This window comes from Hyla sarda, chromosome 4 (genome assembly GCF_029499605.1).
Source record: "Hyla sarda isolate aHylSar1 chromosome 4, aHylSar1.hap1, whole genome shotgun sequence".
NCBI lineage: Eukaryota > Metazoa > Chordata > Amphibia > Anura > Hylidae > Hyla > Hyla sarda.
In genome coordinates this window covers 337,709,848-337,722,905 of record NC_079192.1, presented here as the reverse complement: position 1 = coordinate 337,722,905, position 13,058 = coordinate 337,709,848, and the positions used below count along the sequence as shown (strand labels likewise).

Sequence of the window (13,058 nt, the reverse complement as noted above, 5' to 3'; positions counted from 1 at the left end):
ATATGTTATTTTTATATATTTATCTCCAGAATACCTTACAGTCCAGACAGTGACATATGGAGCTTAGTGAAGTCACAACAGCAGGCCTGGCACGTAATGACATAGCTTATGGACCTTAACAGAAGGGAAAGGGAATGGTAAAGAATTCCAATAGTAATTGTACTTCGAATTTTTGGTCATTTTTTAAATCCTGTTTAATGACAGGTTTTTAGTCTAGTGATATGATGGATCTGTGAGATTTTTGTTTTGCAATACTGACTTTATAATCACTAATAATGTATTAAGCATTTTACATAAAGACAAGGCTCCTCTGAAGCTGAACATTGCACTCCCACTCAGTCTTCAGTGATATTTTCTAATCAAAAGATTATCTGCTTTTCTCTCTAGTTTGCTGTGGGATTGTGTATTATGCTTTGATTTTACTTCTACCTACTGCTTTTCTATAGAAAGTGTTTTACCGTTGTCCTTTCTGAACACACTTAAATATAGCTTCCTGTAACAGTTTCACAGAAAGAATGCATACACATTATTAAAGAGAAGAAAGCTTATGAGAGGTTGTGCTTACTTAATTGAGCATTTTCATTGTGATATGTAACGGAAGTAGTGCTGCACGGCATAATTACCATGTCATATTAATTATATGGCGAACCAAAACAAAAAAAAAGGAACTCCTACTTTACCTTAGAACATTAATAGCCACATTAGGGCTAAACAGTCTCTTTATGCTGATCTTCCATTTTCTGGAATGTGACTATGATTTTCTAATTTTTTTTTTCCATAAATATGTCTCAAACTTCTGCAATGATCCGCTACTGTTAAGTATTCCTGTCGTTTGCAGGACAGTTATGAGGCTAATGTATTTAAGTATATTTGGATATTATATTATGTATTTAGGATTCTTGTTGCCAATAAAGAATTGGATTCCAACAGGAGTAAGGCTAGGAGTGTTTTGGGATTTCATTTAAGAGAACCATTTGAAACTGAGTATAGTTACCCATCTTTAGGGAGTATGTTAACCAGTCATACTACTAGACTACTAAACTAGACTATACTCATTCTACTAGACAGTTTTTATTTATCTTTACCACTTTATACAACAATATAATTGTAGACTGTTTAATGTACACTTTCAGTAATATGGGGCTATACACTTTCAGTAATTTTCGGACTAATGTTCATTCAGCCAATAGCTGACTTGAACGTTTTAGGAGAGGGGTTAGCCACAGCAGACAACTGTGGTCACAGTTTATCTCTCCCAGAACAATACAAATCCAAGCCTTCTCTCCACCAACATTATCTTTGAGGGGAGAATTGTATGGTCTCTGTAGACTTTAGACAGAGTTCAGCTAAATTCTGTCTAAGGTATATGCCCCCCCCCCCCCAGTTTACAAAATCATGCAAGAAAAGTAAATCTATGTGCTATTTACCAACTTAGAACCCTAAGTTACACCATCTATTAATTAGCTTACTTTAATATATGTCAAAATCTTGTCAATTTAAGCAAAGCCACTATATGTTAAAGGGAACCTAACAGCCGCTTCACCCACACTAAACCCAATACACAGGGACATAGTGTGGGTGAATCGGATAAAAATTAGGTTTCGAAGCTAGACCCATTATTAGTCAGCATTGCTAATATGTGAGTTACTGGCTATGCGCAATTGAGGAGGGAGCCTGCATGCCCTCTGCTCTCATATGCTTGACCACAGAGTGCTCACATGGGTCAAGGGTCCTCCATGAAATTTCAAGAAGTGGATGGGCATATGGGTGCAGAGGAGATAGAGGCAGGTGTGCTGGATGCCATCTCTGTTGCGCAAAGCCTGCCATTAACATATTAGCAATGCCCGCTTATAATGAGTCTGTCTCACGAACCGGACCACAAATCCAGGTAAGTTATATCTCATTTTAATCTGTTTAACCTACATTACAACCCTGTACATTTTGCTTTAAGCCCCACACCCCTGTCAAACAAATGCTCAAAAGTGACTACAGAGGCCAGACACTTAACAGCAACCATGTATATGCATAAGGCATGGAATAAGGGGATAAGAGGAAAGAGGTACAGGGAAAAATAAAATGGAGGGAAAACACATCAGAAGGCTGTGGAGTTGGAGCCACATATGCATCAAACACAGGAGAAAATATAAAGAAGCAGAGAAGTATCAACATTTTATTTTACACTTCTTTTTGGATTCGCTAATAACTATAATAACTGCATTTGTGATTCGATTCTAAGTTGTTTGTGTATTTATTTTTATGAATATGACAACTGGATATGCCATTCAGAAGAAAAGAGAAGAAAATATGTTCAATTCAGATTTCATTCCAATTAAAATCCCTATTTAACTTGATAATAGAAAAACTGTGAGTGGTTCACCCCGTAGTATACCTAGCATTAGATTGTTTGACATGTTCTATCAGCAACAAGTTCTGTATTTTAAGCCCAGCCTCTTAACTTTATAAAAAAAAAAGAACAATTGACATAAATAGAACCGGTAACTTAGCAAATTCATTAGACACTTGTGATTTGCCACACGTCTTACATCTTTCTGTCACCACTTTGCAAGACAGAAAATTTATATTTGATTTTATTCCTCAGAAAATGGCACTCCAGTTGTTTTTAGCTTTCCTTTATCTTTATGTCGCTGTTTACTGCTAAAAAACAGAATTCACTCGATGGCCTAAAATGTCCACTGAGGTTGTCATGGAAACTATAGAAGTCAAACTAGGAAAAATGTATCAAGAGCTAATTCATCTCCCTGATTCATAAAAGCAAAAGGAGAACTGGGGGGAAAGTGTCATTGTAATTTGAATCTACAGCAGCCCAATACACTTTGAAGTAAGCTTTCACTTTAAGTCGTTACACTACACAGCGATACTACTCTTCTCGATTCTTCTATGGCTTTAGAAGATGGAGACGTCACCGAACAAGTGAATGCGACCGTCTTGTGCAGAAATGGAGAGAACTAAAGTAAGATTCTGCAAACGTAATATGCAAATTGACTCTATGCAAATTAACTCTAGACTTTCTACTTCATTTCAAATTACATTTTCAGTCCACTCATCCTTCTATAATCTCATAGTGATTTTCATTTAAAAAGAGCTAAACAGAGATGTGATTACTTTAACGGGAACTAACACCAGACAATTAAATTTTGAGGTGTTGATAGATAAAGCAATGTTTTCATTTGCATAAACATGATGCCAGGAAATCTAACCTGTAGCGAGGTTTCACTTGGAAGACTTGTGCATTTAACTTTGGTTAATTATCACAAGTACCTCTATTAACTTTTTAATAATCAGTGTCAGAATTTTGCTGTAGGCTGCTACTTTCTAAAGAAAAAAAAGTCAAAATGCTGAGCTCACTTCTCAGGCAAACAGATTAATTATTGCAAATAATCAACTGCTAAGTCCAAAATCAATTATGCTTTGCTAAAATCCCATTGTTAATGATTGGATTGCCAGATGTGGCCTATTTTTATCCTCCAAGACACAGCACCTGAATGCAAAACAATATCAACTCTATTCCTTCTCAAAGTCAAGTAGTAGTAAGATCTGGTCGCTAATGGACGGTAGCTAATGATAACCACAAATAGATTCCATAAGTCATGTACACGCAAGGTTAAATGCTCTTCATAATTGTGTGGCAGGTTATATGGATACAATATCCCTCTAAGCCTAGTGGTAATCAGACTGCAAAAACACTTGAAAGACTAGTCAAAAACATGGATATGGCTACAAGTCAGTGAACATGTGTCACCGTAAATCAAATCAATGAGTTACTGGGATATTATCAACTTACTAATCTCATAAATGAGCAATACTGATGCTTTATGTTAATTTTCAATTGAGTATTACTTAATGGTACCACTATACATTACAGAGTGCTGGATGAGTGGGAAGAGATTTATTTATGGCCAAGATAACACAATATTACAGAGCTAGTCTGGATGTACTCATTTAGGTCACACGGGTCAGTTTTTCCATCCTAGTGTATTTTTTTTTTTTTACTTTTACTGGGGGGACCTACATCATAGAGGGGAAGATAGTGGGACTTATTAATGTACCTGGGGGTAGAGCAGAGGGAGGAGTTAGAATAGTTAATAGGGATAGGCTTTATAGGAAAAAAAACCAAACATACATCTTTGAATTGCATGTTAACTAATGCCGGAAGTCTGACCAATAAAACTGGTGAACTGAAGTTAATAATGTCTGAGGAGAATTATGACATAGTGAGTATAACAGAGACATATAGAAATATATAGAGATTAAAAAAATTCTGATAGAGGTTTGCTATAAAACATCAAACATAATGGAAGAGCCAGAAGATTAATTATTGAAGCAAATAAACAAGGCACCAAATCAAAATGATATGATAATAATGGGGGACTTTAACTATCCTGATATAAACTGGGAGACTGAGACCTGGGAATCTCATAAAGGAAACAGGTTTCTGACTATAGCTAAAGACAATTATCTGTCCCAAATGGTGCAGAGCCCGACCAGAGGGGGCGTCTTACTAGACTTAATATTAACCAACAGACCTGGTAGAGTAACTGATGTGCAAGTAGAAGGACACCTAGGAAATAGTGATCATAATATAATACATTATAACTTGTCCTGCAATAAGGGAGTCTCTCGAGGGTCCACTAAAACGATAAACTTTAGGAAGACAAAGTTTGATCAACTCAGAGAAGCCCTTAGCAATATAAATTGGGAGAATGTCCTGAAAAACAAGAATACTGACACTAAATGGGAGACTTAAACATATCTTAAATTCTCACTGTAAGATGTATATACCTTATGGGAATAAAAGGGTCAGGAATACAAGAAAACCCCTTTAGGACGGATCCATTTTTTACCTCAATGACCAGGCTCTTTTTTTTAAATTTGACATGTATCTCTTTAAATGGTAATAACTTCAGAACGCTTTTTCTGAGCAGAGCAATTCTGAGATAGTTTTTTCGTGACATATTGTACTTTATATAAGTGGTGCATTTTTGTTGACACATGCAGCATCTTTTGTGAAAAACTTCAAAATATTGTGAAAAATTTCTTGCGTTCATTTTTTATTTTTTTTATAGTGAACACTGAGCAGTAAAAGTGATGTTATATTTATTTTGTGGGTCAGTACGATTATGGCGATACCCATTTTATATAGCTTTCTATGCTCTTTTTCCTTTTCTGAGCAAAATTCGTTTTCTGCCATTCATTTTCCAACAGCCGTAACTTTTTTATTTTTCGTCCAATGCAATTGAGTAAGGGTTTATTTTTTGCAGGATGAGCTGTACTTTTTATTTGTATCATTTTTGTGCTACGTGCTACCATTTGATCTTTTTTATTCCGCTATTTGTATCAAAATTGGCGAATTTTTTTTTTAAATGTTTTTTTTACTGTGTTCACCGTGTGGGATAATTTACATTATAGTTTTATAGTACACATCATTACGGATGTGGCAACACCAATTATGTATATGATTTGTGTTTTTGATCTTTTTTGGTGATAATACAGGCCTTTTATTGGGAAAGGGGCATTTTTTAATTTTTTTTTACACTTCATACTTATATTGAAGAACTTTTTATTTTATTTTTTACACTTTTTACAGGTTATACTATGCTGCAATACATTTGTACTGCAGCACAGTATGACCTGATGAGCTGCACACTGTACAGCCTGTGTGATCCAGCCTCTGGCTGGATCTCACAGGCTTCCGTAGCAGGCAGACAGGAGGTCATGATCTGACCTCCTGCTTCCATAGCAACCAACAGCGACCCGTGATCGTATTGCGGCACAGTACAGGAGTACAGGAGAGCGCTCCCCCTGTCAACACCATAGATACCGTGATCAGGATTGATCACGGCATAGGGGGGTTAATGTTGCTGGGACCGGCACGATCGCGGCTGCGGCAGCTGCGACGGGACTCCGGTTGTGATTAACAGCCGGGTCCTGTCACCGATCTCCTGCGCCGCCCACGGCAGTGCAGGAGATCGCTTTGACGTATGCATACGTCCAATTGCGCGAACATGTCGAATGATTGGACGTATACATACGTCCTACAGTGGGAAGGGGTTAAGGGGGCAATAAATGACAAAAATAAAGCATTTAAACTACTAACACAGGACGGCAGTGAAGAAGCATTAAAAAGATATAGAGAAAAAAGTCAGAAAGACTCATTGCCAAAGAGAGTAAAACTAACCCCAAAGTGTTCTTTAACTATATAAATAACAAAAAGGTTAAAAATGAAAGTCTAGGCCCTTTAAAAAATTATATGGAAGAAAATATAGAAGGGGATCAGGAAAAAGCAAATATATTAAACACATTCTTCCCCACTGTATTCATGGAGGCAAATTAAATGCCAGGCGAAATACAGCGAGATAAGGTAAACTCCCCAGTACAGGTCATCTGTTTAACCCAGGAGAAGTATAGTGCCACCTACAAAAAACTCAAAATAGACAAATCGCCATGTCCAGATGGCATTTAGCCCAGTGCTCTTAAGGAATTAAAGGGGTACTCCACTGGAAAAACTCTGTAAAGTGGTCAACACAATAGAGGACAGTGCACTGTTACAAATGGATCTACATAGGAAGGAAAAATCCGGGCTTGGATTATGTATTAAATCGGAGAACACTTGGGACGACTGACGTGGAAAACGTAAGAGCAGTGAGACTGTGGAACTCTCTTCTGGAGAAGATGGTCATGGTGAACTCAATAAAAGAGTTCAAAAGGGGCCTGGATGCATTTTTGGAGAGTAATAACATTACAGTTTATGGATACTAGATTCATAGGGACAGAACGTTGATCCCGGGATTTATTCTGACTACCATATTTGGAGTCAGGAAGGAATTTTTACCTCTAGTATGAGGGTTTTTTGCCTTCCTCTGAAGCAACTCAGGGACTCATTAGGGTTATAGGTTGAACTTGATGGACTCAGGTCTTTTTTCAACCTTATGAACTATGTTACTGTGTTACAGGTGTTTATTGGTAGTCAATGCAAGAATATTGACGCACAATTGAGTGATCGCACAATCGAGTGATCCTCAGACAGATGTGGCACCGAGTGGACCCAGGGATGCAAGGTGTGTTCTAAGTGTTGATGATCAATGTGTCCTGCAATTAACACTAATTCTCACAGCTAGTGGCGTTCTTCACTGACGCCCAAGCCAAGTAATGTACGAGTTGCACAGTGTAAAATGAAGACAAAAAATTGCAGCACAGTAGATCTAAATAGTGGCAATTTTTTAAATCTAATAATGTGTTCAATTAAAGTCTTTGGAAAAGCAGAAGTAAGTGGACACATTAGCCCAGATTCAGAGGCATAGCTTTAAGCTTCTGGGCCCTGATGCAACATCTGCAACAGGGCCCTATATGCCAACTAAAATACTGGTCTCTTATGGGGCAGATGCATTTTGGGGCACCCCTAGGCTCCAGGGCTCCAGTGCGACTGCTATCTCTATAGCTACGCCCCTGCCTAGATTTATAAAACTGTAAGCTGACACTTTTTGTAGGTTTGGATGTTTTTAGCATGTTTTCAGTATCACCAACAGATTTATCAAACCTTTCTGTCAGGTTTTACCTAACTTTATACTAAGACTTACAAAGCAGTACTAATAGGAGGTGTTACATTTTTGTTTTTCATAAGTCCCAAGAGTTTTTCTACATTTCTTGGCACAAATTATCTCATAATAGTGAAAATAGGGTTACATAGTGTTGTTTGCACTTATCTGGTCAACTATTTATTAGTCTGTTAGTAACATGATTGGCAAAGTTTTGAATGCACTGGCACAAGTAGGCGCACAGAGTCACCTAAAAAACAGCCAGATAAACTAAATGGAAATCAGAAGATAATAAATTTTGTGTCATGAAAAGTCAAATCCCTAATGTGGCACGATTTTGAAAAGCAGACAATCTTAGTAAGGCCCTCTTTACATATGTAAGTCGTCCAGCCGCGTTTCCCTCCGATGCACACCGGATAAAGACTAATTGTAGAACTGATCCCATTCATTTGAATCTTATAGTTCACATTCATCCAGTGTCTCAAGTTGACTGCCGGACAGTGAAACACGTGCATTAATGCACATTAACACATCTGGTATTATGAACTGCATTGGATCTTTACTGTATTACTTCTAATGTTTTTAGATTTTCTCCTGGTACACAATGGCCTTCAAGTGGCCTCCAAATAAAAATGAAATAGGTCTAGGACCAGGCACCTCACAAGTCACTCCCCTGGACCACAGTTCCCAATTTAAAAACCCATTTCCTTTGCATGAAGATGAATTGTCCTGTAGATTCAAAGGGTAACAGTAAATAATATGAGTACCCATATCCCTGAGAGCTTATTGTCAGACACCTCCTACTTGTATATATGATTAAGATTATACAAAAGTAATTCCAAGTTGAAATTATGTAGCATTATTAATATTTTCTAGCATCATAGTTTATAGAGGATTTGTCAGATCTATATTCTCCTAGTATGCTTCTAGATCTATACTGATTTTGTCTACTAGGAGCAGTACATACATGTTCGTTGAGTGCTTTAAGTAGCCAAACTGCACAAAGTTTTTGGTCTTATTTGAGTTATTATGCCCATGAACCAGTTAATGCCTTACATAGGACACAGCTGACACATCCCCAGTTTTTTTTATATGTACCTGTCACTAGAGCATAAACTGATTATTGTCCCTCAGTAGTTTATTTTTTCTTATTTTCATTGTACATGTGCTGAATCACACTAAACCCCCAATTAAAAAAGGGGAAAAAGACAAATCAGCAGTTCACACTCAGTAGCGATGGATTATTTGTATCTTGCCAGGAGCAGTAAAGGTGTTTAATATAATAAGGATAAAGATTATTTTTATTGTACGTTCATTCTCTGACAACAATAAATTGCATCTCTCCCTGTTTATTAAACTGCTAATGCAAGAAAATATATTTTTTTAAAAGGGCACATGCTAAATATTTTACAACAGTAGTATATTTTGATTACTTTTATAACAAGCTTTTATTTGCCTTCCCCACTTTTTCTCCTTCAAAGAGCTCTGCACAATGTGAAATAGGTGCATTTTTGTTCATGCCACAGGCAGATAAAGTGTATTACTTTTTTGGAATCTATAATGAATAATTTAAATTCAGATAAAAATGTGACCTCAACAGAAACACGGTACAGAATGGATTTTAACGTTTACTTGGGAACAACTTAAAATAGAAGTATTAGTAAATGTATCTCTATAAAACAGACCCAATTTCTGAACAGTTCACTCAATTCTACGAAGTGTTGTGTTTTTTTTTAACTTAGCAATTTTTCTAGAGTAAACTGGCTTTATCCCATTTATTTCAACATTTAATGGCAAATCTGGCAAGTGTTTTCAATGCATAAACAAATGATAAATATCATGAAATACAAGAGCATCCAATATAAAACAATAAACAGTGGGGAAAGGACTAAATTGGTGCCGAGACAATAGGTGTGGATGAAAGACTATACGGATCCATTGTAAAATATATCACAGAAGTTAGTAGCCGCATTTTCACCTTCTTTGTAATAATGCTGCTTTGTTTGAGTTATGCATCTATATGGCTGTAGAACAAGTCACTTCAGATTTCTAGAATATCAACAAATCATATTATATAGAGAATCAACCTGGAGGGCTAGTCTCTTATGCCGTAAAAGCTCTGGGATCTGACATAGACTAAATTGTCTAGTTCTACTACTGTGTATTACCTTTAATATGCCAAGAGACCATAAAGCAGATCCAAAAATTCAATAACATAAAATGATTTGAAAGCTACAGAACATTCCATCCTACAAAGGTAGTACTGTGTGATCCTATATTAATATCCCCATGTCATTGTCATTTATATTGGTTTTCTCATTATTGGAATATATTGCCTCCCTGTCTTTCTGTATTTATTCAATCCATTTCTGTGATTTATGCTAAATGTAAAAATGAAATACTCTAGGCTCTGTGCACATAACTGAACATTTTTCAATTGTATCTGGTCAATAAGTATCTGTCATATATTTGTCCAAATTCTTTTAATAAAAAGAGCAACACACAATGTTCTTGAGGGGAGAAATAGAGTTTCTCAGTTAACTATACAGTGGTAAGTCAACATAGATAAAACTTACCCGGAGCTTCCTTCCAAATACAGTTACTTTGCCTTTTGTCTGTTCTTTTCGTAACCTCCATTCAATGGAGTTTAGTCCATTCTCCATGGGTAAAGAAATATTGCGTCTTCCAATTGTAGGTGTCACTGTACCAGCAAGAATATGGGGTTCACTATGAAAACTGATCCCCATTCCATTAGCATACATTACTCTCAAGGTTCCGTTACTACATAACTGGTAACTGTTCCTTACTTGATCTGGGGGAAAAAAAAAGGATATTACTAAATAAGAAAATATAACAAATGGCTTGCTACAGCTTATGCTATGTTCACATCTGTATCAGAATTTCAATTTCTCTATTCTGTGATAGGAACAAAAAAAAAAAAAAAACAATTGTGCCAATTGTGTGTAACATGATGGACACCAATAGCACCTAGGGACCCCACTAACTATAATGGTTTTAGTGGTGTCTATCACTTTAGAAGGAAAACTGGAGCATCACCATGCACCTTTTTTCTAGCATTTTTTATACAGAATCCATGATAAAAAATACTAACCAAGCTCTCAACACAGATGTGAACATAGACTTAAAATAACTCATCCTAGTACCAAAGAAAAATACTTTCCTATGATGGAGCAGAAAAACAGAAGTCCCAATGTGAACATTGACCTTTAAAAAGAATATATCTACTTTACTCAACTTTCTAAAGTGCATACACTGAATTTTTTTCAACACCTACTAAAAGTATAAAGTAGGGATGTAGGATAACAACCATTATGGCTGCAACTACTACTTTCACATGCGTAGTCAAACTCCTTTCTAGGAGTTCGGCCATATTGATTCTTCTATATAAGACTACGAAATAGCTCAATTGTCCAAAATTTCATATGGCATAAAGGACAATGTATTCAACATTTTTGCAATTATTTGGTGAATTGTAAAAAAAAAAATATGGAACTTCACTTAATATCAGTAAAGTGTAAATATATGCTGTTTTCTGTTATAGAAGCCCATTTTTGTGTATTAGACTTCAAAATTGCACCTGTTTTGCAGGTTCTGTGGTCTAGAATTGAGGCTTTCACTATTGTATACATCAGAATGGTGACTGCATTAAAGCGGTGCATTACTAACTTATTTTGACTGAATGGAGCTGCCGAGAGCCTGTGCTGACGGTGGAGTGTCACTGGCAATATCAGTGAAATAAATCAATTTGAACAGTTAAGAATTAGGGGCATCTGATGGGCAGTAAATGAATATTACACAATGTATTAGTAAAATATGCATATTATTTAATAAATATATTGAAATCTCACAAGAATTTATAATAAGTTTGGAAAAGGACAAAATTCACTTAAAATTTCAATCATGTAGACATTTTCATTTCCCTCAGTTCCATACGCAGAATGTCTCATGCTGACTTTAATACACAAAAGGTCTAATCTGGTTGCCAGATGTCTATTAAAATGATTGTTGTTTCTGTAAGGAAAAAGTAGAGACACACGGGTGTACACTTTGTGCCAGGCTTCCCTATTCGCCTTATTCCACTGACACAATACACCTGTATTGAGAGCATCCACTTTTTATAGATTTTCTCTCCACTTTCATTTCTAAATAGAATTAAATAAAAAGGAAGAAACCGCTTTTGCTCAAAGGGCTCTTTTCACAGAGCTGAGATCAGCAGAACAAAACAGATTAGTACAAGAAGATCAATTGCTTATGTTTCCTTTATTCTTAGACATTTAGATATGTGCCCAAGGGGATAGCATGTAGAAGCTAACATTTGAAAAAGGGATCTACTGTGCTATTGCTGAAGCTTACAGACAATACTATCTGATAATGACCTGTTTTCACAGGCCAATACATCAATATAAAGCTTTGGCTATCTTGTTGACTATCTCATTGTCTGTTTGAAGTTTGTGGTCATCTGCTTGCTGTCATCGGATAAAACTGACATGCTCTTCCTGAGAATTATTTCTACACCACTGACATCAAGCAAGGCCAGTTAGAGGCAATCTCAGCTAACAATATTGCTGTGGCTACTGACTCTCGTAAATCCCTGCTAAGGCTATAATATTTAATTTACACAGTCTTCCTTCAGCATGCTGTGTGCATCTGAGAAACCAGTACGCCCTATACAAAATGCATTGTGCTACTGTCCATCATAACCTGAAACGCAAAGTGGAATCAAAGCCTGAGTCATAGGTATGGAACATAAACAAAGGGAAGTGAAAGATCGTATTGATCTACTGTAGCTTCTGCAGGTAAATGTTCTTTATTTGTAAAAGAAGGAATAGAATAAAAAAAAGTACCAATTTGAAGAGGCTTAGGCTACTGTGACCACATGACGTTGCCAAAGTGAGCAGTGCTCATACAGTCATGGCTCAAATTATTAAGATTGACATAAATTTAGCGTTTCTTATAGTCAGTTGTTTCTAAATAAGAAGAAAAAGGTGTGCTCTTAGTGAAGCCCACAGGATGAGTTGTATATTGAAAATTAATAAATCACTCGAAAGGTAGTTGCGCTCAGAGCACCAGTGAACAACCTGTAAAATGAACATAAGCAAGTCACTTCTCCCAGCAAATAGATGAATCCGAAAGTATTAAATCCTTACTATTCTATACCTACCTGATGAAGAATCTATTCTGGATTTGACACACATTGCATTAAATGACAATAAAATAGTACTTATTTTATACTTTCAGTTTCAGCTGTATACTGGGTGAAGTCGATTATAAGCATTTCATATGTTTTTAAACTTTTATTGAAAAATACAATAAGTTTATGCAAAGACTATATTTACAGTGTGGACCCTTCTCTTTCATGACTTGTGATGTTTGCCCTGACATACTGGGTAGCGGTTTCTAGGCCAAATTTTGACTGATGACAATCGATTCTATCCTAACCAATGCTTGGAGTTTCTCACAATTTCGGTATATTTGCTTGTTCCA

General features: G+C 36.3%; 1 protein-coding gene across 12 annotated transcripts in view; it reads right to left on the bottom strand.

Annotated features, from left to right (window-relative positions):
* TENM2 (teneurin transmembrane protein 2) overlaps positions 1–13,058 on the bottom strand; it is a 2,592,228-nt gene that overhangs the window by 14,354 nt on the left and 2,564,816 nt on the right. For all 12 annotated transcript variants that reach the window (XM_056575104.1, XM_056575105.1, XM_056575107.1 and 9 more), the window contains one exon: positions 10,130–10,365. In XM_056575104.1, the coding sequence (XP_056431079.1) occupies positions 10,130–10,365 (236 nt within the window). The remainder of the gene's footprint in view (positions 1–10,129; positions 10,366–13,058) is intronic.